The sequence below is a fragment of the Anolis sagrei genome, chromosome 3 (assembly GCF_037176765.1).
Source record: "Anolis sagrei isolate rAnoSag1 chromosome 3, rAnoSag1.mat, whole genome shotgun sequence".
NCBI lineage: Eukaryota > Metazoa > Chordata > Lepidosauria > Squamata > Dactyloidae > Anolis > Anolis sagrei.
This window is the reverse complement of record NC_090023.1, coordinates 71,617,985-71,645,984: the sequence shown is the minus strand read 5'-3', so window position 1 is coordinate 71,645,984 and position 28,000 is coordinate 71,617,985. Positions and strand designations below refer to the sequence as shown.

Sequence of the window (28,000 nt, the reverse complement as noted above, 5' to 3'; positions counted from 1 at the left end):
GAATTAATGCATTTTAACTCCAGTTTGACTGCTATGTTTCAATGCTTTACAGTTCTGGAATGTGTAGTTTTGAGATACATTTAGCCTTCTCTATAAACTAGTGAGCATACAGTATATGTTTTGGAGAAAATCAAGAGAGTAAATAAAGCATGGGCAATGGGCAATGTTTTGTGTTTACCAAATGCTTTGCACTTAAATTTAGCATCTGGCTTTCTTCAACAGAAGGCACGCACATTTTTCCACTATCCAGGCAGTATTTTGGTGTCTCTGCCTGACGAGCAAAAGCTTCACAATAAAAGGAATTATCTCTGTGGTCCACAACCCTAAGAAAGACAACATTTTATTTATAAGTCTAGCAAAAAACATTAGAAAGCTATCATCCTTCTGCTTTACTAAAGTCAAGAGAATTTTAATGAAGTCAACCACCTGAATTTGAATTGATTGTTTTGGTGTAACAGCCATTGCCTGAAGACCACAAAAGCATCAGATCCCATCTGATCATGGAAGCTAAGCAGGACCAGGTCTGGTTAATACTTGGATGGTGACCCCTCAATCGATACCAAGTGCTGTCAGGGGCGGCTCATCCATTACACGAAGTAAGCGGTCGCAGAACACTTTTTTTTGCCAGGGGCGCAGAGGCGCCTCTGTAAATGCCCCTCGACAGCCACTTGAGGAGTGCCCCTCAGTTCATAACAGCCCTAGCAGTCCGGGGGGAGTCGGCTTTCTTTCCTCGCTGCTGGGTGATCCTCTTCCCAAAGGGGCCGGGCCCTTGAGCCCCGCCTAGCCCCTCTCGTTCCTGCTCCACCCGGCCACCGGGTGCGCGAGCAGAGCAGGCATTCAATCGTTCGCCGCGTTCTATCCCTTCCCCATGACTGGCTCCCTTTCCCGATCCCCCGGCACTCCACTCGCCTCCTCTCCTCTCCCCAATCCGTGGGTGGGCCAAGGGGTGGAGCCGCCGTGTCCGGCCCGCTTCGGGTCTGGAGGCGTGCCTGAAGACCCCAGCGTGCGCACCAAAAGTCGCCTCTTCTCCCAACTTTCTCTTCAGCCCCGACTTTCTCTTCAGAGAGCCCCTCCGGCTGGAGGTATCTCCCACCTCCGCTCCCTCCTTTGTTTTTGCGCCTACCTTCAGGAAAGCTGGGCATCTCCACCTCTCTCTCTCTTGGTCCCAATGGCTGAGGAGAAAGTCAGGAGAAGAGGTGACTTTTTGGGTCTTCAGGCATGCCTCCGGACCCAAAGCGGGCCAGGCAAGGGAGCAAATGCAGCAAGTGTAGTTACTGGGATGTATAGTTCACCTACAATCAAAGAGCATTCTGAACTCCAGCAATGATGGAATTGAACTAAATATGGCACACAGAACTCCCACGACGAACAGAAAATATATATCAATGATTGGTTGGGGGCGGCGCCAAAATACTGTTTGCTTACCGTTGAAAATTACCTAGGGCCACCTCTGAATGCTGTAGACTATATTTCACAGGAAGGAACTGGCAAAACTTCCTCTGAATATTCCTTGCCTAAGAAACATTCATGTGATCTATCCATCCCACTGCCTGCTTCTTTCCTCCCATCGTGGAGAATGGCATGCCAAAAAGTCAAAGCAATGTTGAAGCTAGACTTAAGATGCATCTACACTATAGAACTAAAGCAGTGGTTCCCAACCAGTGGTCCACAAGAACTAAAATATGGTCCAGGAAACATTTAAAATTGTATACCTTTATCCATTTTAATAAATTTATTGCTACGTGGGCAACGGTTGTAGTGAGTAGGACATTGGGCAAGCACGGGAGGCCAGAGGGAGGGCAAGCAATCAACATCACGTGCCACGTACTCATGTGACCCAATGAGTCAGCTGCCCACATTCTTTTGTCTTGCTCAGCTGTGTCAGTGATTCTATTTTGCTGTTTAGTGGTTCGATGGCTCCAGTAGTTTTACTGACTGTGAGTCCTCAATATTCATATTAATTTTTTACTTATTTAATGATGATTGAAATGAATTTCAATTGTTTTGTAAGTAAATGATGATATGCGTGTAGCTTTTTAAAATATACATTTTATTAATTATTTTACACAAACAATCAGAAAATATATATTCAAAATAATGAAACATGTCTATATCTATATGCAAATGGCAACTTTTGTAAAATAAGCATAACATACTTTACCATTCACTAGAATTCAAGACATTTTCGAAGCAAAATCCATGCTATGTATGTAAAAGTAAAAGCAAAGGTTCCCCCTCTCATTAAGTCTAGGCCTACCTGACTCTGGCGGGTGGTGCTCATCTCCATTTCTAAGCCAAAGAGCAGTGTTGTCTGTAGACACCTCCAAGGTCATGTGGCCAGCATGACTGCATGGAGCACTGTTACCTTCTTGCCAAAATGGTACCTATTGATATACTCACATTTGCATGTTTTCAAACTGCTAGGTTGGCAGAAGCTGGGGCTAACAGCAAGAGCTCACCCCGCTCCCCAGATTTGAAGTGACAACCTTTTGGTCAGCAAGTTCAGCGGCTCAGCAGTTTAACTCTCTGTGCCACCACTGCGTGTAGCTTTGAGCAATAATATTAGCTCCAGGATTACCCAACTTGTAAAAAATATGCAAGCTCAAAAATCAAACCAAATTTAATTAGCTATTAAAAATGTTTTTATATCACAATAGTACTCTCAATTCATGTTACTATTAAGTTTAACGAATATGTTAGAAGTTTTGATTAAAGTTTATTTTTAGATTGATAAAGTTTATTATTTTTGAACCTTGTGTCCCTGCTAATAACAAAAAAAAATCAAAGTGGTCTCTGGTCAAAAAAAGGTTGGGAACCATTGAACTAAAGCAACTTGACATCACTTTAACTGCAAAAGTTTAATACTATGAAATCCTGTAGGTTGTGCTTTGGAGAGGCACCAGCATTCTTCACCAGAGAAGGATAAAGACTGAAAACTACAACTCTTAGGATTATTATTATGTTTATTTATACCCCGCTTTTTCTCCCCACAAGACTTCCATAGCATTCAGCCATAACATCCAAATGGGTGCCAAACTGAACTAAAATTCTATAGAGTAGATGCACTCTTACTGATATTCAAGAGTGAACCCATCTAAAGAGTGGACCCAAGGCTAAAATGCCAATGATTTCCACTGGTCTGCTTTTAATATGACCCACAATTTTCCATCCTCAGTGCCTCTTAACTTTAGCATAGTCTTCAATGTAACTAACGTTAATTTCCTTGGTTATCCTCAATGGGATTGGATGAGGGGACTATCTGTATCATTATAACAGGTAGAGAGCCAACCTGATGTAGTGATTGGAGCGTTGGAATAAGGGTGCATCTACACTGTAGAATTTGTTGGAATTCAACAGAATGAATGCAATGAGTTGCTGTGGGTTTCCTGGGCTGTATGGCCATGTTCCAGAAGCATTATCTCCTGACCTTTCACACACACCTATGGCAGAGGTTGTGAGGTCTGTTGGAAACCAGGCAGGGGAGGTTTATATATCTGTAGAATGGTTAAACACAAATAATCCACTTATAAGGATAAGATAATGAATAAGTCCAACAGATAGGTAAATTGTGAAACTTAGACTGTTCAATTCACAGTAATCACAAAATTAAGCAATATGCAATAAGTTCTGTACAAAGCAAGGAACCCATTCATATTATATCTGTAGAATGCCCAGGCTGGGATGAATGCAGTTTGACACCATCTTAACTCAATGGTATGGAAACCTGGGAGTTGTAGTCTGGTAGAGAGCAGCACTCTTTAAAGGAGAAGGCTCAAAACTGTGTAAAGCCACAATTCTCCTGATTCCATACCACAGAATCATAGAGTTGAAAGAGACCTGGTAGGCCATCCAGTCCAACCCCCTGCCAAGAAGTAGGGGAAAAAGCATTCAAAGCTCCCAGACAGATGGTCATCCAGTCTTAAAAGCCTCCAAAGAAGGTGCCTCCATCACACTCTGGGGCAGAGAATTCCACTGCCAAACAGCTCTCACAGTTAGGAAGTTCTTCCTAATGTTCAAGAGGAATCTTGTAGTTTGAAGCCACTGTTCTGCATCCTAGTCTCCAGGGCAGCAGAAAACAGGCTTGTTCCCTCCTCACTATGACTTTCCCTCCCATATTTATACATGGCCATCATGGCTCCTCTCAGCCTTCTGTTCTTCAGGCTAAACATGCCCAGCTCTTTAGCCTGGAGAAGTCTGAGAGGAGATATAATGGTCATGTGCCATTGATCTATAGCTGTTAAAGTGTATCATTCCCTCAGTTGTAGATGGGATTATCTACAACTTGACCTTGGGCAAGTCACACACTCTCAGCTTCAGAGGAAGGCTATGGCAAACGTTTTCTGAACAAATCTTGTCACACACATACACACACACACAACCCGACCTAAAGGCTCACAACAATGATTGGGGTTGATTCCAATCCTCTTTCAAGGAAAGAGTGAGTTTCGGGGTGATACCAAGGTGAGTGTGCCCAAGAGTGTCCAAGTGGCCTTCATGTGTGGAGGGACTATGGGATTCATGTTCACAGCAATCCAAGTGACAAAAGGACCCTTCGATCCGCCTCAGGCCTGCTGTGGCTCTCAGGAGCAAAAGGGCCTGATTTTTCCCTTCCTCTTCCTGACCCAGAAGGCCCAGCTTGCCCTCGCCCCAATCCTGGCAAGAAGAGGACAAAAGCCACCTGAACTGCATTGCCAGAGGAAACCAAAGTGAGGCTGTCCTTCTGAGGGTTTCGCTGGAGGGCTTGTTTCAGAAAACAGACTTGCTTGGGCTTGGGTAGATAGCAGAAAGGGCGCCCCGTCTCTCCCTTTGCACCTGATCCAAAAGACCTGGGACTCCTGAGATATGCCAAGCCTATCTACTAGGTCATGGAAGTCTGAGTTGCAAATGAATGGCATCTGTTTACAAATCACGAAAATCACCTCGCTGGGGTAGTGAAATCGGTGGCAAATGCCAGCCGAGTCCAATTGGTCTCTCTTCCTCTCAACAAAAGACTTTGTGAAACAGGCATGGGCAAACTTCGGCTCTCCAGGTGTTTTGGACTTCAGCTCCCACAATTCCTAACAGCCTCAAGGGTTTTCTTTATCCGCATAAGCTTTTTTTCCTGTCAGGGACAACTTGAGAAACTGCAAGTGGCTTCTGGTGTGAGAGAATTGGCCGTCTACAAGGACGTTACCCAGAGGATATTCTACCATCCTGTGGGAGGATTATCTCATATCACCGCATAAGAAGCTGTAGCTGACAGACGGGAGCTCACCCCGCTCCCTGGATTCGAACCACTGACCTTTAAGTCAGCAGTCCTGCCGGCACAAGGGTCTAACTAACCCATTGCTCCACGAGGGCTCCTGGCTCCTGAGGGGAGAAAGGAAGGGGTCAGAGAGGCTGTTAGTAATTGTGGGAGTTGACGTCCAAAACACCTGGAGGGCCCAAGTTTGAGCCCATGAGTTTTTTTTTCCTTCAGGAATGACTTTAGAAACTGCAAGTTGCTTCTGCTGTGAGAGAATTGGCCCTCTGCAAGGGCATTGCCCAGGGGATGCCCGGATGTTTGATGTTTTACCATCCTTGTGGGAGGCTTCTCTTATGTCCCCGCATGGGGAGCTGGAGCTGACAGAAGGAGCTCAACCCTCTCTCCCCATTCTAACCTGCCGCGGTATAAGGGTTTAACCCATTGCACCACCGGAGGATGATGGGAACTGTATTTTCACATGGTCTTGAGTTAAATTGATACCGAACTTCACCAGAAACCAATCCTTTGGGCATGAATGAGGTTTCTGAGCACCACGAGATGGAATAGGTGGATATCAACTTCATCACATTAGAGAATAAATCCACTTTAAATCCGGTGTCTGCCTCCTGCAGAATTCTGGGGTTTGTAGTTTATGGAGGAGCTTTTAACAACCACATTAGACTACAAACCCCAGAATTCTGCAGGAGCCAGAAACCGGATTTTAAGTGGATTTTTTCGCTAGTATGAAAACATGATTTCGCTCTCAAACCACCTCATCTAAACGAATTACAAATCTGATTTTCCCCCATTGAAGTTAATTCTATCCATGCTTGAAACAGGTTAGGGGATTGCAACCCAAACAAAGCCCTGATCCAGGCTCTCGGCTGCTTTGGGCAGAGGAGCCCGGCATTGTTCCTTGGCTTTGCGTGGCCTTCCCGGCTGGCACATTCGCTTTCCCTCCCCTTGATGGCCGAGTCCCTCCTGCTAATGAAAGACACGGATGCAAAGCCATGAGCCGCTTGCGTCTCTTTCGCGGGTAATCAGAGAGCTGCATGGAAATCGGGGGCCGGCCAGGCTTCCTTTCAGCGCCGCCTGCAAAAACACGGATCTTGAAAGCGCCTCCGTGCCCGGGTTCTTGACTAAGGGACACCGGCAGCAGAATAAAGTCCTGATCGAAGTGGACCGGAGTCTTCCCATCGATTCAATTGCTTGTTTCAGGCAGGCGCCCGAGCCGCCAATAAGGAAGGCCGAAGAGAGAGAAAGGAAGCCTAATTCTCTCTGAAACATTCCCTGGGTGGCAAGAAAGTGATGCAGTGACCCTGTTCGCCTTCCTTGCTTGCTTCCTTTCCTTTTGTTCATATTCTAGTATCAATTCACCCAGATTCCTATCGTCAGGCATCTTCCTAACTACTTCATCACACTAGAGAGAATAAAACCACTTTAAATCCGGTTTCTGCCTCCTACAGAATTCTGGGGTTTGTAGTTTAGGTAGGAGGCTTTAACAGCCTCACTAGACTACAAACTCCATCATTCTACTGGAGGAAGAAACCGGATTTTAAATGGATTTATTCTCTAATGTGATAAATCACTTAGTTCTGGGCAACTGCTGTCCGAGAAACCTCTTAACCCCGGGAGGCCTCATCACACTAGAGGGAAAAAATCCACCTAAAATCCAGTTTCTGCCTCCTGCAGAATTCTGGGGTTTGTACTTTAGGGAGGAGCCTTTCACAGCCTCACTAATCTACAAACCCCTGAATTATGCAAGAGGCAAAAACCGGATTTTAGGTGGGTTTTTTCTTTAGTGTGTTAAATCACTCTGTTCTGGGTAAATGCTCTCCAATAAACCGCTTAACCCCGAGAGACCTCATCACACTAGAGAAAAAACCCACTTAAAATCCGGTTTCTGCCCCCTGCAGAATTCTGGGGATTGTAGTTTAATAAGGAGGCTTTAATAACCTCACTAAACTACAAACCCCATAATTTTGCAAGAGGCAGAAAACCAGATTTTAAGTGGATTTATTCTCTAGCGTGAGGAAGGCAAGTGTTGCTTTGTTTTCAAGCCTCAAGCAGGACCCAGCTGTAGTTTCTCCCAGGCTAGACTATAAATCTCTCGTTGCGTTTCCTAAGAAAGAGAATGGAGATTATTTTGAAGGGTGGGGTACCGCTTTGTTATTTCTCTCCAAATCCTTTCCAGAGAGTTACAGATTCCGTTCCCACAGACGATCCTTGGTATTGGTCTCCGCAGAAAAGGGTGCCTTCCTCGGGCTGGAGAAACATCAACAACCTTGTAAGGAGCACACAAAACCATGGTGGGAAAGGCACTCAATCAAAGCATCAGCAGATTCAAATTTGCGTCCAGTCCGTTCTGGCAAGTCCTGACTGGGCTGGTGAATGCAGAGAGGGAAAGGCGTCCAGGCGCAGGGAGAAGAACCGGCACTTGTCTCGGTTTGGCCGCGTGCGGGTCTTGAAGCGGATCGGTCTCCTGACTGTGATCAGAAACACAAAGTAGGCTTGTTCCTTGAGCCGAGGGTCCTGAGCACTAAAGGGCCGAAGTCTTGCTTGCTTGTGTGTGTGTCAGGAGCAACTTGAGAACCTGTGAGTTGCTTCTGCTGTGAGAGAATTGGCCGTCTGCAAGGACGTTGCCTAGGGGATGCCCAGGTGTTTGATGTTTTACCATCCTTGTGGGAGGCTTCTCTCTTGTCCCCAAATGGGGAGCTGGAGCTGACAGAGGGAGCTCAACCTCTTCTCCCTGATTCGAACGGAGATTCAGAAGAAGACCCACAAGTCACTCTAAACCTTCACAGAAGCTCAGCCCGTCACTGAACATCAAGAAAACCAAAGTGCTCTTCCAGCAGTCATCAGCCAATTCCTCCCCAATGCCAGAGATACAGCTTAATGGTGTAACATTAGAAAACGTTGACCATTTCCGCTATCTTGGCAGCCACCTCTCCACAAAAAGTCAACATCAACACTGAAATACAACACTGCCTGAGCTCTACGAGTGCAACATTCTTCCGAATGAAGCATAGAGTGTTTGAGGACCGGATACATGGTGTTTGTTTATAAAGCTATTGTCCTCCCAACCCTGCTATACGCCTATCTACAGACTTCACATGCAACTCCTAGAACGATTCCATCAGCTTTGCTTCCAAAAAGTCCTCCGCCATCCACTCTGCTGGACCTGACAATGCCAGATCACCTTCTCCCAAAGCAGATGCTCTGCTCCAAACTCAAGAACTAAAAACGGATTGTTGGTGGGCAGGAAAAGAAATTTAAAGATGGGCTCAAAGCCAACCTTTTAAACTCTAGCATAGCCACTGAGAACTGGGAAGCCCTGGCCCTTGAGCGCTCCAGGTGGAGGTCAGCTGTGACCAGCAGTGCTGCAGAATTTGAAGGGGCACGAAATCCCGACTGGGCCGTCTTCCACTTGGAAACCAATACCCTCACTGCGGGAGAACATGAAGATGCTCCACAGTCACCTAGGTATCCACCACCAGTGGAAGACAATCCTACTTGGACAAGGATGGATCGCCTAAACTGGCTGAGACTCTAGAGAATGAATACACTTTAAATTCGGGTTGCTTCCTCCTGCAGAATTCTGGGGTTTGTAGTTTAGGGAGGAGCGTTTAACAGCCTCACTAAACTACAAACTCCAGAATTCTGCAGGAGGCAGACACCAGGTTTCAAGTGGACTCATTCTCTAGGATCCTTCTACCCTATATCCCAGAATATCAAGGCAGAAAATCCCACAATATCTGCTTTGAACTGGGTTATCTGAGTCCACACTGCCATATATTCCAGTTCAAAGCAGAGAATGTGGAATTTTATTCAGCTGTGTGGAAGGGGGCCTAGTGTGATAAAGTGGCACACTAGAAGAAATAGAAAACAGGGATCTTCCAGGCACATTTTCAGGGGTGAAACCCAAACAAAAAGCTGTGAGGGTGAAGGGGAGGTGAAAGCCCCCTCCATGGCCATCCATATCTAATCCCATGAGGTTGGTTTCCACTCAGCCTTCTCGCCTCCCTTGAGAAACGACGCCTCCGAGCATTTCTCCTCTACATTAAAGGCGGAACTGCCAGTCCTGATTTTTTCAAACGTCTCCAAAGGAAGAGATAAATCCGCCATGTGTTGGGGGGACATTCTTGTTGAATTCAGTCACTTTTTCTCTCCTCTCTTTCTCTCTCCCCCTTGGATCAGAGAATCAGAGCGCGGAGCCACCCAGATGTTGTCGGATTGCAACGTCCATCAGCCTTCACGGAAAACACAGTGGTGGGCTGCTGCTGGGAGATGCAATCCACCAGGGCCAGGCGTTCCGCGCCTATGATTGACCTCTTGTAGCTGTGTGTCGGGAGTCATGACCCCATCCACACAGGAAGAAAGACGAGGAAGGCACTTGCGTCCAACAGAAGTGTTAACAACAGAGTCTGACTACTTGTTCTCCAGATGCTCAAGATTCTGCAAAGCAGAAATAAGGGGATTCCTGGGTTGCTGTGTGTTTTCCGGGCTATATGGCCATATTCCAGAAGCATTATCTCCTGACGTTTCACCCACATCTATGGCAGGCATCCTCAGAGATTGTGAGGTCTGTTGGAAACTAGGCAAGGGAGGTTTATTATCTGCGCAATAATGTCCAGGGTGGGAGAAAGAACTCTTGTCTGTTGGAGGCAAGTGTGAATGTTGTAATTAGGCACCTTGATTAGCACTGAATGGCCTTGCAACTCCAAAGCCCTGTTGCTTCCTGCCCGGGAAAACCATTGTTGGGAGATGTTAGCTGACCCTCAAGTTGGGAGGTGTTATGAGTCTACAGGTTGATTCCCCCAGCGGCGCAGTGGGTTCGAATCCGGGGAGAGCGCGGATGAGCTCCCTCTATCAGCTCCAGCTCCTCATGCGAGGACATGAGAGAAGCCTCTCACAAGGATGATAAAACATCAAAACTTCCTTCTTGCAGACGGCCAATTCTCTCACACCAGAAGCAGACATGTAGCGGGGGGGGGGGGGGAGGGGGGGGGCTTGAGGGGCTTCAGCCCCCCCTCCCCCGAAATTCTCATGGTGGTTCGCGAAAAGGCCTTACTGGTGCATTATTTAAACTGTTATGTTTATTCATATCATGATCTGATCACCATACTCAATATATCCCATATGCATGGGGGTATTGGGGTAATGATACAAAAGGTTTGCTAGGCTAGACCCTCTTTCATTCAGACTCAGCCCCCCCCCCGAAACTCAGCCCCCCCCCCGAAACCCCCCCTGAAAAAAATTACCCCCCCCCCCCCCCCGAAACAAAATCCTGGCTACGGGCCTGACCAGAAGCGACTTGCAGTTTCTTAACATAAAAAAAAAGATTGATTCTGACTCAGGACGACTCTCTAAAGGGGATTTCTTGGCGGGATTTATTCAGAGAAGGTTTGCCTGTGCCTTCCCCTGAGACTGAGAGAGTCTGTTTTGCCCAATGGCATCCACCCACGATGGGAATTCAAACCTTGGAGTCCTAGAGGGCATCTACATTGTAGAATTAATGCGATTCAACATCACTTTAGCTGTCAGTGCTTCGGAATCCCGGGGTGAGTATTTGGCGAGGCACCATCCCTCTTTGGCAATGGAGGCTCAAGGCCATGTAAAACTCAAACAAGCTCAAGACCTTATCAAACTTCAACTCCCAGGATTCCACAGCATTTCATTTTTTGTGTCAGTTCTGGTGTGAAAGAATTGGCCGTCTGCAAGGACATTATCTAAGGGGACCTCGGGTATTTTACCATCCTGTGGGAGGCTTCTCTCATGTCCCCGCATGGGAAGCTGGAGCTGACAGATAGGAGCTCACCTCATCTCCTCTCGCAAATCATCGATCATCAGGTCAGCAGTTCAGCCAGCACAAGGGTTTCACCCATGGCATCACCTCGGCTCTTTATAGCATTGATTTATGATAATTAAAGTCCTGTGGATGCATTAATTCTAGGGTGCAGTGGATGCACCCTCTCAAACCACTACATCCCATTGACTCCTTTTCCTCTTCAAGGAAAAGGCAACAAATTCCTTCTCTACACGCATTCGGCACACAAGCATTTCTTTTGTGACTTTGCTCAACTGGGGATTATTTACTAGAGGGAGACGGTGAGCTGCTCGGGTTCCTCGCAGGTAAATGTGTATTTAGGCTGGAGATCTGGGTCTGTCTCTCAGGCAAACAGTGCTCGAAAGGCTTCTTTTACATCAAGTCATTTGGAAACCTGGTCATTTTCAGGCTAAAGCGGGGAAGGCGACAGCTGCCCCAAACCGCAGCATTCATCCCTGATTGGAGAGATTGGGGGCCCTTCCACAATACTCAGGATCTGACCCCAAGTCGCCATACCAGAGGTGAATCGGGGTAACGTCCTTGCAGACGGCCAATTCTCTCACACCAAAAGCCACTTGCAGTTTCTTCAAATGCTCCTGACTCGGGGGGGGGGGGGGCAAAATCCATATTATCTGGCAATGGATCCCAGATAATTGGGATCAGATCCTGGGATACAGGGCAGTATAGAAGGGGCCTCTGAGAGATCTACTGAGAGATCCAGTGGAGGTTAAAGTGCACGAATGAGCAGAAGGCAGGGAAACAAAGATCACAATGTGAACCCATGAGCCTTCACCTGCCTCTAAGGGTGCATCTACACTGTGGAATGAATGCAGTTTGACACCACTTTAACTATTATGGCTCAAGGCTATGGAATCATGGGAGATATAGTTTGGTGTTGGCATCAAGCTCTTTTGAAAGTGAAAGCATTTCTGGGTTTATTGAAATGCAAACGAGGCCTCCCTGCAACCTTGGGACAAAAAAGCAACAAAAATAGGGAACAAGGGTGAAAATAAGTAACAGGGATCTACACTTATATAATGCGGTTCAAAGTGCATGATATGGCAGTGCAGATCCAGTTTCAGAGGGACACCGCAGGAAATAGATGGTTGATATGCGGATCAGTACAATGTGGTGGTTTGAATGTTGGACCCAGATCCATAAAATGCAGTTGGAACTGTATAGAACGGCGTTATATCTTCACTGGCCATATAACAGAACTGGTTATATTGGTTGATATTGACCATTGAACGCAGTTGGGCAGTGAAGATCCAGCCCAAATCTCAGGGTGTATTTGATAGACCTCTGGAGACCTGGGTTCCAATCCCTGGATAATCCCGGAGAAGTCACATTCTCTCAGCCTCGGAAGAAGGCGAAGCCAATGGCAAATCCCCTCGCAATAAACCTTGCCAATAAAAATAATTATAAGTTACAAAAAAATTAACGAAAAGTTAAGAAAAAGTTCTCCCTTCTCTTTATTTAACAACTTGTAACAATTCCTATACCAATTACACTGGTCAACACACATTTTGGTGCCTCAAATGTTACGCCTATTTCTGGATATATTTGACTTGCTAATTCCAAAAATGGCACAAGTTTCCTCTTACCAGCTCTTGTTTTTGAGACACAGAACATATCCGACTGTTAGATGGCATATGTTCTGTATCTCAAACAGTCGCCCATAGGAAACCATAATAATTATATCTAAGAGCTCTTCTACACAGCCCTATATCCCAGAATATTAAAGCAAAAAAGCCCACTATATCTGCTTTGAACTGGAATACATGGCAGTGTGGACTCAGATAACCCAGTTCAAAGCAGATATTGTGGGATTTTCTGCCTTGATATTCTGAGTTATATGGCTGTATGGAAAGACATTGTTATTATTGTTGTTGTTATTGTTGTTGTTGTTGTATTGTCGAAGGTTTTCATGGCCGGAATCACTGGGTTGTTGTAGTTTTTTTCGGGCTATATGGCCATGTTCTAGAACATGGCCCTCACTACCTCTGAGAATACTTGCCATGGATGCAGGCGAAACGTCAGGCGAAAATGCCTCTAGAACATGGTCATATAGCCCGAAAAAACCTATAACAACCCATTATTATTATTATTATTATTATTACTATTATTATGCTTGCTTCTGGGATTATTTGGGGCTGTGATTCAGAAATTGGCATTGGATAGACCGCATCAGCTCTAGTTTCTGAGTCTGCACTGCCATATATTCCAGTTCAAAGCAGATAATGGGGGATTTTATTCAGTTATGTGGAAGGGGCCCAAGATAGAAGTCTAAGGGCCTTTCCACATAGCCCTATATCCCAGAATATTAGATAATGTGGGATTTTCTGCCTTGATATTCTGGGATATAGGGCTGTGTGGAAGGGTCCTAATTAGCAGGCCAGGAAAACTATTTAGGACCGGAAGACTTTTTATAGAACATGGGAAGAAGTCCACATTGAAGCCTTAAAGCGTCCTAAAGCCTTAAAGCCACCCTCCCACAATGCCATCGGGTGAGAAGGGAAGGTGAAACTCAAGTGCCATTTGTTGTTGTCCTGGGACAACTTCCCTCCCTGCGCCTGGCAAAGAGAAGCACAAGATCCCAACGACTTGTGGTGCTGTTAAAAGGCATGCCATAGGAATAATAAGGAGCCTCAGTGGTGCAGTGAGCTGTTGAACTTGCTGACTGAAAGGTTGGCGGTTCGAATCCGTGGGGCGGGGTGAGCTCCCGCTGTTAGCCCCAGCTTCTGCCAACGTAGCAGTTTAATAGGTAGCGGTAAGGGCGCTCCATGTAGTCATACCGGCTCTGACTACATTTAATGTCAAGGGGAAACCTTTACCTTTAACCAATAAATAATACACATTTTAAAACGCACCCTGAAGTTTCAGAACAAACCTGGGTTAGTAATAATAATGACCATTTCCCATCGGATGTTCCTCTAGATTGGCGCTAGGTGAGAAAATGTTCAGTCCTTTACTTCCTTCCTCCAATATAGAGCTGCTTTAATTTCTGGTATTTTTCCCTCCATTTTTCCAAAGTACCCAGAGTTACTTTTAAAATATGACTTTTTTAAAAGTTGAGAACTGTCGTAGAAGTATATCTGAGACATTGCTGCGCTTTGGATAACAGAAAGACAGACGGCCTCTCTAAAGCGACCCTATTGGGGTTCTCTTGGCAAGATTTGTGGGTGGAGGGGACTTGCCTTGGCCTTCCTCTGAGGCTGAGAGTGTGTGACTTGATCAAGGCCAGCCCGTGGGAGTTGTAGCTTCACCCTTCTCCGCCCAGATCTGCTGGTGCCTCACCCAACTACACACCGCAGTTAAACTAGGAGCAAAGTGCGTTAATTCTACAGTTGTAGATGCACCCAAATGAGGGCTGCAGGTTTTAGGCCTGAAATGTTGGAATACAATATAAAAGGGGGGGGGCATAGTGCACAAATTATCCCTGGAGGGAATTTAACCGGACTTTATCCCTTATACATTGTAAGACTGGTTGCTTTAATCCGCTCTAGAGACAGTGGACAAATAACAGGAACGATGCAACTAATTCAAATCAAGACAGATAATGCTAAAATCAGTGTTAATTCCAGTTGCAATGCTCGAGAATTGGGAAAACTCTGCGTGCATCTATATTCTAGAATAAATGCAATTTGAATCCACTTTGGGCCCTTCCATACAGCCCTATATCCCAGAATATCAAGGCAGAAAATCCGACATTATCTAAGTGTGGATGCAGGTAACCCAGTTCAAAGCAGATATTTTGGGATTTCCTGCCTTGACATTCTGGGATGTAGGGCTTTGTGGAAGGGCCCTCAGACTCTCAAGGCAGATTATCCACAATAGCTGCTTTGAACTGGATTATCTGAGTCCACACTGCCATATAATCTATATTCCATATACTGGCTCTTTAAAATTATAGTAGCAGTGTCATGATAACAATAACAAATGTCTGATTTGTATCATACCAAACGATCTCTGCCATATAATCCAGTTCAATGTGGATTTTATACAGCTGTATGGAGGGGGCCTTTAACTGTTATGATTTAGGGCCCTTCCACATAGTCCTATATCCCAGAATATCAAGGCAGAAAATCCCACAGTATCTTCTTTGAACTGGATTATCTGAGGGCCCTTGCACACAGCCATATAACCCAGAATATCAAGGCAGAAAATACCATAATATCTGCTTTGAACTGGGTTTGGTCGTGTCAGGAGTGATTGCAAGTCGCTCCTGGTGTGAGAGAATTGGCCGTCTGCAAGGACGTTGCCCAGGGGACGCCTGGATGATTTTGATGTTTTTATCATCCTTGTGGGAGGCTTCTCTCATGTCCCTGCATGGGGAGCTGGAGCTGATAGAGGGAGCTCATCCGCCTCTCCCTGGATTCGAACCTGTGACCTGTCGTCCTGCCGGCACAGGGGTTTAACCCACTGCGCCACCGGGGGCTCCTTTGAACTAGGGTATCTGAGGGCCCTTCCACACAGTCCTATATTGCAGAATATCAAGGCAAAAAATCTCACATTATCTGAGTTTGGACTCAGATAACCCAGGTCAAAGCAGATATTGTGGGATTTCCTGCCTTGATATTCTGGGATATAGGGTTGTGTGGAAGGACCCCTCGTGTTCTGGAATCATGGGTGTTTTACAAAGCCATTTGCCTTCTCCACCAAAAAGGACTTGTGTCTCATAAAACTATAGCATTTTGCCATGGCAGTTCAAGTGGCTTCAAGATACATTAATTATACAGTATAGATGCACCCGAGTTCAAGAAGGCTTAGGGCCCTTCCACACAGCCCCAGAATATCAAGGCAGAAAATCCCACATTATCTGAGTGGACACAGATAACCCAGCTCAAAGCAGATATTGTGGGATTTCCTACTTTAAATATTCTGGAATAAAGGGCTGTGTGGAAGGGCCTAAAGGAGCTGTACATTCGGCTTCCCTTCTTTCCTCCAAGGGTTTCCTCACTCTTCCCTTCCTTCAGTTAGAGCAATGGTTCTCAACCTGTGGGTCCCCAGATGTTTTGACCTTCAACTCCCAGAAATCCTAACAGCTGGTAAACTGGCTGGGATTTCTGGGAGTTGTAGGCCAAAACACCTGGGGACCCACAGGTTGAGAACCACTGAGTTAGAGCAACACAAGTGTCAGCTGCTTGGCTGTATTGTTTTTAAAGTCATTCATTAAGCAGACCCCCTCCCTTTCTGGTTTAACCATTACGAAGGGGGGCGTTTGAATGGTCCGTTTTCAACACCACCCGGAGTCACATTTTAAACCACCGGGCCTGGGGTGTATGTAAGGCCAGCCACCTTTCCCTCAGTTTCCGCGTGGAACAAAAATACAATCACCAGCCAAGGAGAGGAAAGGGTGTATGTATCCGTGTGTACGTATGTATGCATGCGTGTGTGTGTTCTCCAGTGGTAAATGGTTTGGTTACCAAAGAGAAACATTTAAAAATCCGAAACTCGAAGGGGATGACGTTACAGAGCGGAGGGTTTGTGCAGGTCGTTGCCTCCTGCCTAGACTTTAAATTCAGGGCTCGTTAAGATCATAACAAAACCACAGGAGAAGACAAGCAGGCAAGAAAAGATTGCCTAGATTGAAGACTCTACAGATTAAACCTTCGCCTTTACAATCTTCTTTGACTCGAAGCCCGAATTGGAAAAGTCCACACTGAGGACCCAGGGGCTCATGCAGACCCACTTGGCCCAGTTGTGGGGGGAAAGAAACATTTGGTGCATCTACACTGTGGAATTAATGTGGTTTGATACCAATTTAACTTTAACTGAGCCGCCATGGCACAATGTTTTAAACCCTTGAGCTGGCTGAACTACTGGCCCGAAGGTCGGAGGTGTCGAGCCCAGGGGTGAGCTCCCGTCTGTCAGCTTCAGCGTCTCATGCGGGGACATGAGAAAAGCCTCCCACAGGATGGTTAAAACATTAGGATGTCCCCTGGGCAACCTCCCTGCAGACGGTCAGTTCTCTCATACCAGAAGTGACTTGCATTTTCTCAAGTCTGGCACGAAAAATAAATAAATAATAAAAACAACCCACTTTAGTAAAAATAAATAAATAAAAGTAAAAGCAAAACAACCCACTTTAATAAAAATAACCCACTTTACCTGCTATGGCTCAATGCTAAGGAACCCTGTGAGTTGTACTTTGGCGGTCAAGCACCAGCCCCCTTTGGCAGGGGAGATTAAAGACCTTGTTCAAACTGCAGCTCCCATAAGGCCATAGCATTGTATCCTGGCAGCTCAAGTTGTGTCAGCTGCATTGGCTCTACAGTGTAGAATTCCCCCGCTGATTGCAATCATTCTGTGGCACCCTGGGATTTGTAGTGCCGAATTTGCATCATAGAGAGCTGTAATAAAGTAGTTTAAGAAAGTCGAAAAACTAAACCTCCTAGAACCACGGTATAAATGTGCTATAATTATTACAGTATGAACACAATGTGACTATAAGGAAGGCAATGGCTGAAAAATGAGCAAAATATGTATAAAAGGGAAGTTTTGGTGTTCCCGATCCCTGGTGTGGGGCCATTTAGGAGGGCTCAATCCCCCCCCCCCCCGACTTTCCCCCATTTTCCGGAGATCCCTGCCTCTTTTCCAAGCCCAAGCCAAGGTACGAAAATATCTCCAGTCAACTTTGCAAAAGAGAAAGCTCCAAATGCCTCAGACATATTTGAAAACAGAGTTCAACGTCGTAAAAAAAGGAGCAGAAAAGAGTGGAGGACGGAAAGGAAGAGAAAACGACAGCCAACCCATTTCTAGTATAATTCAACCCGTTAATTTCGGTACAAGTTATATCCGCGTTATAGATAATCACATTCCTCTTGCCACGCACAACACGCAAATCGAGCCGCGGAGGGTTTACCAACACGGGAAGTTTCCTTTTTAATAGTGTGCAGACTCTCTCTTTTTTGGCAGAGGGTCAATCTACAATGTAGAATTAACGCAGTTTGACACCACTTTAACTGCCATGGCGCAATCCTGTTGAATCTTGAGCCTTCTTTGCCAAATAGCGCTGGTATCTTTCCAAAACCACACTTCCCAGGGTTCCATGGTATTGAGCTAAAGCGGTGTCAAACTGCATTAATTTTACAGTGTAGGTGCAAGAGGGGCTGCAATGGGGAGGAGGAAAAGATCCCGACCCTTGAAGTGTAAAACACAGAAAAGAGGCCTTCTCTGTTTTGCTGCTTCTTAGATTCTTTAAAAAAATGCAAATTTCCTCTCCCTTCATTTAGAAGACTCTTATTAGCCTTTCTCAAGCAAGTCATAAACGCTCCTCGTCTGCTCTTTGTTTCTGAACTAAGGAGAACTACTCTATTTTTGCATTTTGTAACTTTCTAGAGACTTCAAAATCTCCAACATTGAAAAGAATGACTGAAAGAGAAAGGCTGGAGGGAAAAGTAAACACGGAACATCATCTGGAGGCGCAATGGATTAAACCCTTGTGCGGCAGGACTGAAAGCCTACAGGTTGGAGAGGGGATGAGCTCCCTCTGTCAGCTCCAGCTCTCCATTCAGGGATACGAGAGAAGCCTCGCACAAGGATGGTAAAACATCAACACATCCAGGAGCCTCCTGGGCAACATCCTTGCAGACGGCCAATTTTCTCACACCGGAAGCGACTTGAAGTTCCTCAACTCACTCCTGACAGAAAAATCCGAAGCAATAATAACCCTGGTTACAAGGAATTCTAGTTCCGATAGTCCTCTTTTCTGTCTTCCCCTCTTCCTGGAAGGGGCCTAAATATTTATTTGCATCTATGACCATAAATGGTTTGAATCCCCTCCAAGTTCAGCTTCAAAAACTATGCACCACCACAAACTCTGATATTGTAAAATCGCAAATCATAGAATCATAGAGTTGGAAGAGGCCTCATGGGGGATCCAGTCCAACCTCTCTGCCAAAAAGCAGGAAAATCACATTCAAAGCACCCCCACAGACGGCCATCCAGCCTCTGTTGAAAAGCCTCCAAAGAAGGAGCCTCCACCACACTCAAAGCCGTCAAGTTCTTCTCTGGTTGTCTTTGGAGAAGTATAATGACGGGGTTGTGAAAGGGGATTAGAGTGTATTTGAAGGGATTCTCAACCAGAAATGGCACTTTTGGGTCATGGGCTCTTTCATTTTCTCTCTCTCTTTCACTTTCTGAATTTTGATTCATTTTCCGGGAGAGAAAGTCTCAAGGAAACTGAACCTAAACACAAGACGAAAGTAGATGTATATCTTAATACTAGCAGTTGCTGTGGCCCAGTTTGTGTATTTGTGTTTTCTGTGTACATATATTTGTGTATATATGTGTTTTCATTCATTCATATATGTTTGTGTGTGTGTGTGTTTGTGTGTTTTCATATACAATGCGCATGCATTGTAATGTAATTTTTGTTTTTTGGATTTTTAAGTCTCTTCTGTGTTTTTCAGTGTTTTTATGAGTGATGGTCACTCATTGGCCTGATAGGTCCAAATTTGGTGTGAATTCCTCCAGTGGTTTTTGAGTTCTGTTAATCCCACAAACGAACATTACATTTTTATTTTTTTAGATTGATGAGGGATCTTAATATTAATGGGCTTCTTTTTTATTTAAAGCAAACTGCAGACAAGCCGGATGGGTGTTTTACTGGAAAGTAAGATTCAAGTTAGGTCTCCTTTGTTTAACTCTCACAGAAATTCTTCATCACACTACAGGGAAAAAAATCCACTTAAAATCTGGTTTTTGCCTCCTACAGAATTCTGTAATTTGTAGTTTAGTGAGGCTGTTAAAGGTTCCTCCCTGAACTACAAACTCCAGAATTCTGCAGGAGACAGAACCCGGATTTTAAGTGATTTTTTCCTCTCGTGTGATGAGACCCTCAGTCTAAAGATTTTGAAGCTTAGTTCTATATAGACAGAGAATGGGGAAATGTTTTCAACTGCTGCTTTTGGAGAACTTGGTAAACTCTTCAGAGATCTCAATCAAGCTACAATCTCAAGCTTCTCCCTGTAAAGAAAACTCTGCAAACTTGGGTTTGCCCTGTAAAATCAATGCAGTTTGACCCTGAATCAGATGGACGGATATATTCAAGTCGCTACAGATTTCATAGGGTTTTCTTAGGCAAGGAATAAATACCCAGAGGTCGTTTGGCCAATTCCTTCCACTAAAATATAGCCCACAGCACCTGGTGTTCATTGGCGGCCTCCCATCTCAATACTGTCCTTGCTTCCAAAATCAAGCGGGATCTGGTGCCCTTAGTGTATTTAATAGGAGCCCCCTCTGGCACAATGGGTTAAACCCTTGCAGGCAGGACTGCTGACAGAAATGTCCTCGAGGAGCGGGTGAGTTCCCGTCTGTCAGCTCCAGCTTCTCATGCAGGGGCATGAGAGAAGGCTCCCACAGGATGGTAAAACATCTGGAGTGGGAGTCCCCTGGGCAACATCCTTGCAGACGGCCAATTCTCCCACATTAGAAGTGACTTGCAGGTTCTCAAGTCGCTGGGAGCCCACGAGTTCCCGTTTGTCAGCTCCAGCTTCACATGCAGGGACATGAGAGCCGCCACTCACAGGATAGTAAAACATCCGGGCAGAGAGTCCCGTGGGCAACGTCCTTGCAGACGGCCAATTCTCTCACATCAGAAGTTACTTGCAGGTTCCCAAGTCTCTGGGAGCCAGTGACTTCCCGTCTGTCAGCTCCAGCTTCTCATGCAAGGTCAAGAGAGAAGCCTCCCACAGGATGGTAAAACATCCGGGCGTCCCCTGGTCAACGTCCTTGTAGACGACTAATTCTCTCACACCAGAAGCGACTTGCAGATTCTCAAATCGCTCCCGACACGGGAAAAGTTATTTAATAATAATAACCTGGGAATAAATCCCATAAATCCCATTTTGTATTTGCATTTCACAAAGGCCTACACAGTAATTACAGACAAGTTTGATGTCCTCTCACAAGTGGAAAGAATAAGGCACTGGGCCATTGGAGTGCCAGGGATCTTACTCCCACTCACTTATGGTGTAAGTGTAGTCAATGCCACGCTTTCTCAGATGTTCAGGAGGAATTAACTCCCAGAGAAATCTCCTGGATCCATTCTACACTGCAGCCTAGACCCATATAATGCAGTTCAGTGTAAATCCAACTGTAGTAAGGAATTAATTACCAATTCGCAGTGGGAATGGTTCGAAAAGCGTACAGGAAACGGGTTTTAATTTTTGTTTTGCTAAAACAGGCGATCAAAACCGTGCTAGATGGGAAACAAGCCCTCCATAGCCTTTTGTCCACAATACGTGGCTATGGACTTAATAGTAAATTCGACTGCGACAAGTAAAATTGACCTATGGGTAGATTTATTTGTGTAGGAATGTTGCATTCTTGGGAAGAGACTAGTAGATGATTTCCCTGGTTTTGAAGCAGCCTCCCTCAATGGGTGAGCCTTAAGCATTTCCCTGATGTTAAGAATTTGTAGGTTTTTGGACTTTGGAAAGAAGCGATTTCTCTGGAAACGAAGGGAGGGTGTCCTGTCCGCATCTAGATGGTGCTGGACTACATCTCCCATGTCCCTTTACCCCTGGCCAGTCTATCCAAGACTGACAGTCTGACACGACTGCTTTCCAACCCTCAACACAACAGGCAGTTCCAAATAATATAAATTTGCCTCTCCTTCCCCGGTTGAGATTCCATAGCATTAAGTAATGACATTTAAAGCGGTGCCAAGCTGCATTAATTCTATAGTGTAGATCCAGCTACGAAATGCCTTCTTTCCTGCCTCGCAAATAAGAACGAAGAGAGAAATCCCAGAGATTTTAACCTGGGCGTTTTTGCGATCGGCCTGGGGAGATACCTGATAGTTTAAATTGGACCTTGCTGGACACTGGTGGCTGCTGGGGATAATATTCGTGTCCCGGAACCAGTCAAATTGGGACAAAGCTAGTCCACTAAAAACAACAAGGTGCGACAAAACAAGCCTGAAACTTGTCCTGAAATCAATGCAGCTGGTTGAACTCTGAAGACACTCAGGCTGCATCTACACTGCCCTATATTCCAGGATCTGATCCTCGATTAAACTACTTTAAACCGGGTTATATGAGTCTCCACTGCCAAATAATTTCGGACCAGCTCCTGAGATATAGGTCAGTGTAGATCCAACCTCTGGCCCTCATCACACTAGAAAAAAATCCACTTAAAATCCGGTTTGTGCTTCCTGCAAAATTCTCGGGTTTATAGTTTAGGGCAGTTGTTAAAGTCTCCTCCCTAATCTACAAACTCCAGAATTCTGCAGGGGGCAGAAACCGGATTTTAAGTGGATTTTTTCTCTAGTGTGATGAAGTGGTCCCAGGTGAGGCTGAGGCTGATCCAAAGGAAAAACCCACACAAACCGAGGAAACGAAGATGCAAGCGAGACAAAGAGCTAGCAAGCCAAACTACAAGCAACAGCCAAGGCAATGGCGCCAATCTGAGCCAGGACAGAATAAATGGCGTTGTAATAGGTTTAAAAAGGGGGGTAGTGGCTCGGTGTTGGACTAGGGCCCTGAGAGACTAGGCTTCAACCCTCCCCCGCAAGGCACACTCTCTCAGACTCAGTAGAAGGCAATTGCCACCTCCTCCGAAGATGATCGTACCAAGAAAACCCAATTTGGAGCAAAAAGAGACTCCCCTCTGTCGGGCAGACTCAGAAAGAAGATTCCCCCCTTCGGGATTTCTAGTTCTAATGGACAGGAGTGGGAGCACTTCTTTATGGACTAGGCAGAAGCCCTCCTTTATTTTGTGGTGGTTTCTGAAAGAGAATGGCGGTTCTTCCAAGGAAGGAAGGATCGATCTTTTAGGATCGACAGCGAGCCGAATTATATATGAATTTAAGACTAATTGTTAGTCCCAAACTAAATAAAACTCACCATATTTCAAGGTGGGGGGAGGTGTAGGTCAATCAGATGTATGTAACGCCCATGGGTGCTATTTATGATGCCTGCTCTCACAGAGATTAGCAATTGAATTGGGTCATTTTGGGATCTCTGCAAAATAAAGTTGCATTGAAACTGGGGCTTGGCGTCTTCTTCCAGCAGCCCTACTGAAATCACCTCAACTCGCTTCCATTCGTTTCAGTAGATTTAACTATGGCTGGACTCTGGAGATGGAAAGAGAAAGGCCTTTATCTCTGTCTGTGTATTATATGTTCTTGTTCACTGTGTAAAAAGGCATTGAATGTTTACCTTATATATGTAAACTATAATCTGCTCTGAGGCCTTCTGGGGAGAGAAAGTGGAATATAAATAAAGTGTATTATTATTGTGTTGTTGAAGGCTTTCATGGCCGGAATCACTGGATTGATGTGAGTTTTCCGGGCTGTAGGACCATGTTCCAGAAGCACTCTCTCCTGACCTTTCGCCCACATCTATGTCAGGCATCCTCAGACGTTGTGAGGTCTGCTGGAAACTAAGCAAGTGAGGTTTACATATCTGTGCAATAATGTCCAGGGTAGGAGAAAGAACTCTTGTATGCTTGAGGCAAGTGTGAATGTTGCAAAAGGCCACTATGTATTATTATGTATAATAATAATAAATGTATTTATTATTTATTTATATCATTTTTACCCCGCCCATATCAGCCCAAAGGCGACTCAGGGCTGTGAACAATCGGCACAATTGTATTATTATTGTTATTATTATTATTTACACTGCCAAACAATGCAGGTTGAACTGGATCATATGGTCAAACCCTTATATTGCCCTTCAATGCAGTGTAGATCCAGCCTGTGACTAAGGGCGCATCTACTCTGCAGAATTAATGTCGAACTGCACTAATTTTAGAATATAAATGTGGGTCCTCCTGACCCCAAATGGGGTCCCTTCGCCTCATTGTTGGGGACCAAAAAATGGCAACAATAAAAGGTTTCTGCACACACCCATGGCCCTTCCACACAGCATATAACCCAGAATATCAAGGCAGATAATCCATAATATCACAATATTGTATTATTATTATTATTATTATTATTATTATTATCATCATCATCATTATCAGTATCTGCTTTGAACTGGGTTATCTGAGCCCACCTTGCCATATAATCCAGTTCAATGTGGATTTTATACAGCTGTGTGGCAGATAATCCACAATGTCACAATATTGTAATAACATTATTATTATTATTATTATTATTATTATTATTATTATTATCATCAGTATCTACTTTGAACTGGGTTAGCTGAGTCCACATTGCCATATAATCCAGTTCAATATAGATTTTATACAGCTGTGTAAAAGGGCCGCATTTATACAAAACCGTTAGCAACAAGGTGCAGTGTTGACAAGTGGATTCTTCAGAAAATACTTCAGGAAACCGAGCCTTGAAAATGCTGATTTATTATCAGCAAATGTTTGTTTATGATACTAATTTTATATACCAATTTACGAAAGCTTGACAGACAACTGAGAGCCCTTCCACACAGCTATATAACCCAGAATATCAAGGCAGGCAATCCCACAATATCTGCTGTAAACTGGGATATCTGAGTTCACACTGTCCTATATACCAGTTCAATGCAGATAATGTGGGATTTTATACAGCTGCGTGGAAAGGGGGAACTGAACTTTTGGCATCTCTACATTAGATGCATTCACCTAGGAGTAAATCCTATTGAATGCAATGTCAGCTAACCTAGGGCCCTTCCACACAGCCCTATATCCCAGAATATCAAGGCATAAAACCTCACATTATCTGAGTCCACACAGCTGTGTGGAAGCACAGAGCAGATACTGTGGGATTTTCTGTGTGGAAGGGCCCTTAGGTACGTGACTCTGATGGTTTCGAAAGGTTTTGTTCCGATTGCCCTTCCTTTGAGACTGAAACAACTCGTATGTGTAGATTGGAGCCCTGATGTCTCAGACCCAGACCCACAACACCCAATCCTTCTCTTAACGGGACAAGAGTTGGAGGATACAGAGTAGTTCTGGAAGAGAACTTGGCCCTGGTCTCCCTCTCTCTTTACAATCTCCTTCCTGCCTACATTTGGAAAGGCCGGTCTACCCAAACCAACGAGCAAAGCCACCTCCCAAACCCACACAGTATACAACCCAGGATATCTAGGCAGAAAACTCCACTATATCTGCATTGAACTGGGATATCTGAGTCCACACTGCCATATATTCCAGTTCAAAGCAGAAAATGTGGGATTTTATTCAGCTATAGGGAAAGGGCCTAAGTTTGGGCAAAAAATTCGCAACAGGAGAAAGCGTTAAGTGAAGTTTTTTTCTGGTGCTTTCTTTGTGTGAAGGGCGCTCAGTGAAAACTTATTTAGCAAAGGGTTTTAGTGGTTCAGTGGGGCAGGCCGTCCTCAAGGCTTTAGTCGCCTCGGTTATTTCTCCAGAAAGCCTCTTGTTGTTGTTGTTATTGTTGGGAAGCATTTTTTTCTCTTAACTGCACTGGAAACGACTCTCCCACAGGTTATTCGCTTCGGACGTGGCTCTTTAAATATGAAAGGCAGCATGGGTCCCTTCATTATATTGGCGTGATTATTATCCCGCCTTTCCCCAGATAATATACCGAATATTTAGGAATTGAAGGAAGTGTGTGTTGTTTCTAAGTCGAAGGGCTGGTTTAAAGGTTTGCTTGAAGGAATTCCCTGATCTGAATGGAACTGGAATTGTGTTGTCGAAGGTTTTCAGGGCCTTTCGTGGAACTGAAATTATTTCCAGGAGGGAAAACGCAGAGATCTCTAGGTGAAACCCTTCCCTTCCCACTCCAGCTGCCTCTCCGAAAATAGGCACGATTTCACTCGGAAGCCGATTCTGCCAACCAACGGAAACCCCTTTGCTGCCTTTGGGGACGAGGCAAAGCAACTGGTTTGGGGCGGTGGGCTTCCCGAAGGGTCCCTCTGATTAGGATCCCGATTTTGCAAAAACAAAGGGTCTCGGGGTTGGTCGTGGTGGCGCCTGACTCGCCATCCGGGGCCTCGGAGCGCCTTTGCTGAATGTAAACAAACCGGAGCCCAGCCCGACAAAGTGCCCTCTTTATGGGCTTTGAGTCTGTCTCTCGGTAAGGAGGAGAGGGTGCGGAAGAGGGACATTTCTATGGGGTTTTTCCCCTGTCAGGAGCGACTTGAGAAATTGAGAAACCACATTAGGAAGAACTTCCTGACTGTGAGAGCTGTTCAGAAGTGGAACTCTCTGCCCCGGAGTGTGGTAGAGGCTCCTTCTTTGGAAGTTTTTAACCAGAGGCTGGATGGCCATCTGTGGGGGGTGCTTTGAATGCAATTTTCCTGCTTCTTGGCAGAAAGGGGTTGGACTGGATGGCCTATGAAGTCTCTTCCAACTCTATGATACAAGTGGCTCCTGGTGTTAGAGAATTGGCTGTCTGCAAAGACTTTACCCAGGGAACTCTGACCGTCTGCAGTAACGTTGCTCAAGGGACTTCATGCTCAGAGGAAACCTGGGCGTTTTACCATCCTGGGGGAGGCTTCTCTCATGTCCCAGCATGAGGAGCTGAAGCTGACAGACAGGAGCTCACTCCACTCCCCGATTGGAACAATCGGCCTTTTGGTCAGCAGTCCTGCAGGCACAAGGGTTTAACCCATTGCTCCAGGAGGCTCCATTACGGGTTCGAACACTGGGGCTAGGAAATCATGGGAGCTGTAGTTTTACAAGGTCTTTCGCCTTTCTCTGCCTGAGCGTGTTGGTACCTTACTAAGCAACTACTTTCCTGCATCCGTGTTGATAAAGTGGGCTGGGATTGTATTAATTCGGCAGGGTAGGTGTACCCAAAGCTTCTCCCTCCTTTCTCCAGCCGAAGCCCATTGCGGGGAGAGGGGAAACAAGCGACCCCGCTTCTCCCCATTGGCTTCGGAAGGAAGGCGAGAGCCGGGGCCGAGCCAAGGGACGGGGAGACGGGACTCACCCTCCGGGAAGACGGCCCTCATCTTCAGGTAGCTGGTGGTGAGGCGGATGATGGAGGCCTTGTCGAGCTGGGAGGTGATGGCCGAGGGCAAGGGCAGCAGCTTGGCCAGCTCGTAGAACTCCCCGTTCTCCTTCTCGCGCCGCGTCTTGGCCGCGTTCTTGGACTTCTCCTTCATGGCGGATCCGGCGCGGAAGAAGAGGAAGAGGAAGAGGAAGGCGCCTGGCGGGGGGCCTCACTGGCATAGTAGTAGGGCCCGGGGATGCCCCTCCGCTTCGCCTCCCGCGGGAGAGTCCCCCGCACGGACTCCTTCGGAAGGAAGCCTCGGGCTCTGCTTGCCCCCTCGCCCAGCTCTGAGAGTCTTCTTTCCGCGCCTCCCCTCCGAGTCAAGGTCAAGGGCGGCCGGCGGGTGGGTGGAAGTCGCAGAGCCTTTTGAACCGGGGGAGCCCGAGCTCCGCGATGGAGCCCGAGCTTCCCGGTAGACTTCTCTCTCTCCTCTCCCGACACGTGTCTCCTCACTGGGAACCCTTCAAGGGCCGCGTGGGCTGGCCTCGCGTGGGCTGGCCTCACGGGAAAAGGCTCGCAGAAGGAGAAAACCCTTCCCTGGCCGCCTGCAAAGCCTGACCGGGTGAGGGATGGCCCCGCGGCCACGGATCGCCTTCCACTCGCTCCCTCGCGCGCGCTCCGGATTGGAGGGAGGGAGGGGGAGGCCGAGGGGGCGGGGGAGGAGGGGGAGGAGGAGGAGGAGGAGGCTGGCCTGGAGAAGAGTGTCTCTCTCTTGTGCGTCTGAATGTATGCGAGCTCCCTTCTGACGCCCCTTTTCAAAGGCTGGATCTACACTCTCGTGGAATGCAGTTTGACGTGCATTGTTTCTTCACCCGTATCATGCAGTTCAAACTACAGTCAGTCCCCGAGTTACAAACATCTGGATCCTAGTTAACAACTAAGGTGAGACAACAGAAATCTAACCCTATAAACGGTTTAACCATGCAGCTGTGGACAAGTCTACATAGGGACCACCAAACGCAGCGTTGCCCAAAGTGAATCAAGGAACACGGAAGGCACTGTAGGCCAACTCAACCTGAGAAGTCAGTCATAGCAGAGT

The 28,000-nt window shown here is 46.0% G+C and overlaps 1 protein-coding gene across 1 annotated transcript in view; it reads right to left on the bottom strand.

Moving 5' to 3' along the window:
• Positions 1 to 27,584, bottom strand: part of SIM2 (SIM bHLH transcription factor 2) — a 72,689-nt gene extending 45,105 nt beyond the window's left edge. The window contains exon 1 of the mRNA XM_060770351.2: positions 26,899 to 27,584. Within this exon, the coding sequence (XP_060626334.2) occupies positions 26,899 to 27,073 (175 nt within the window). The 5' untranslated portion in view covers positions 27,074 to 27,584. The remainder of the gene's footprint in view (positions 1 to 26,898) is intronic.
• Positions 27,585 to 28,000: the final 416 nt, after the last annotated feature.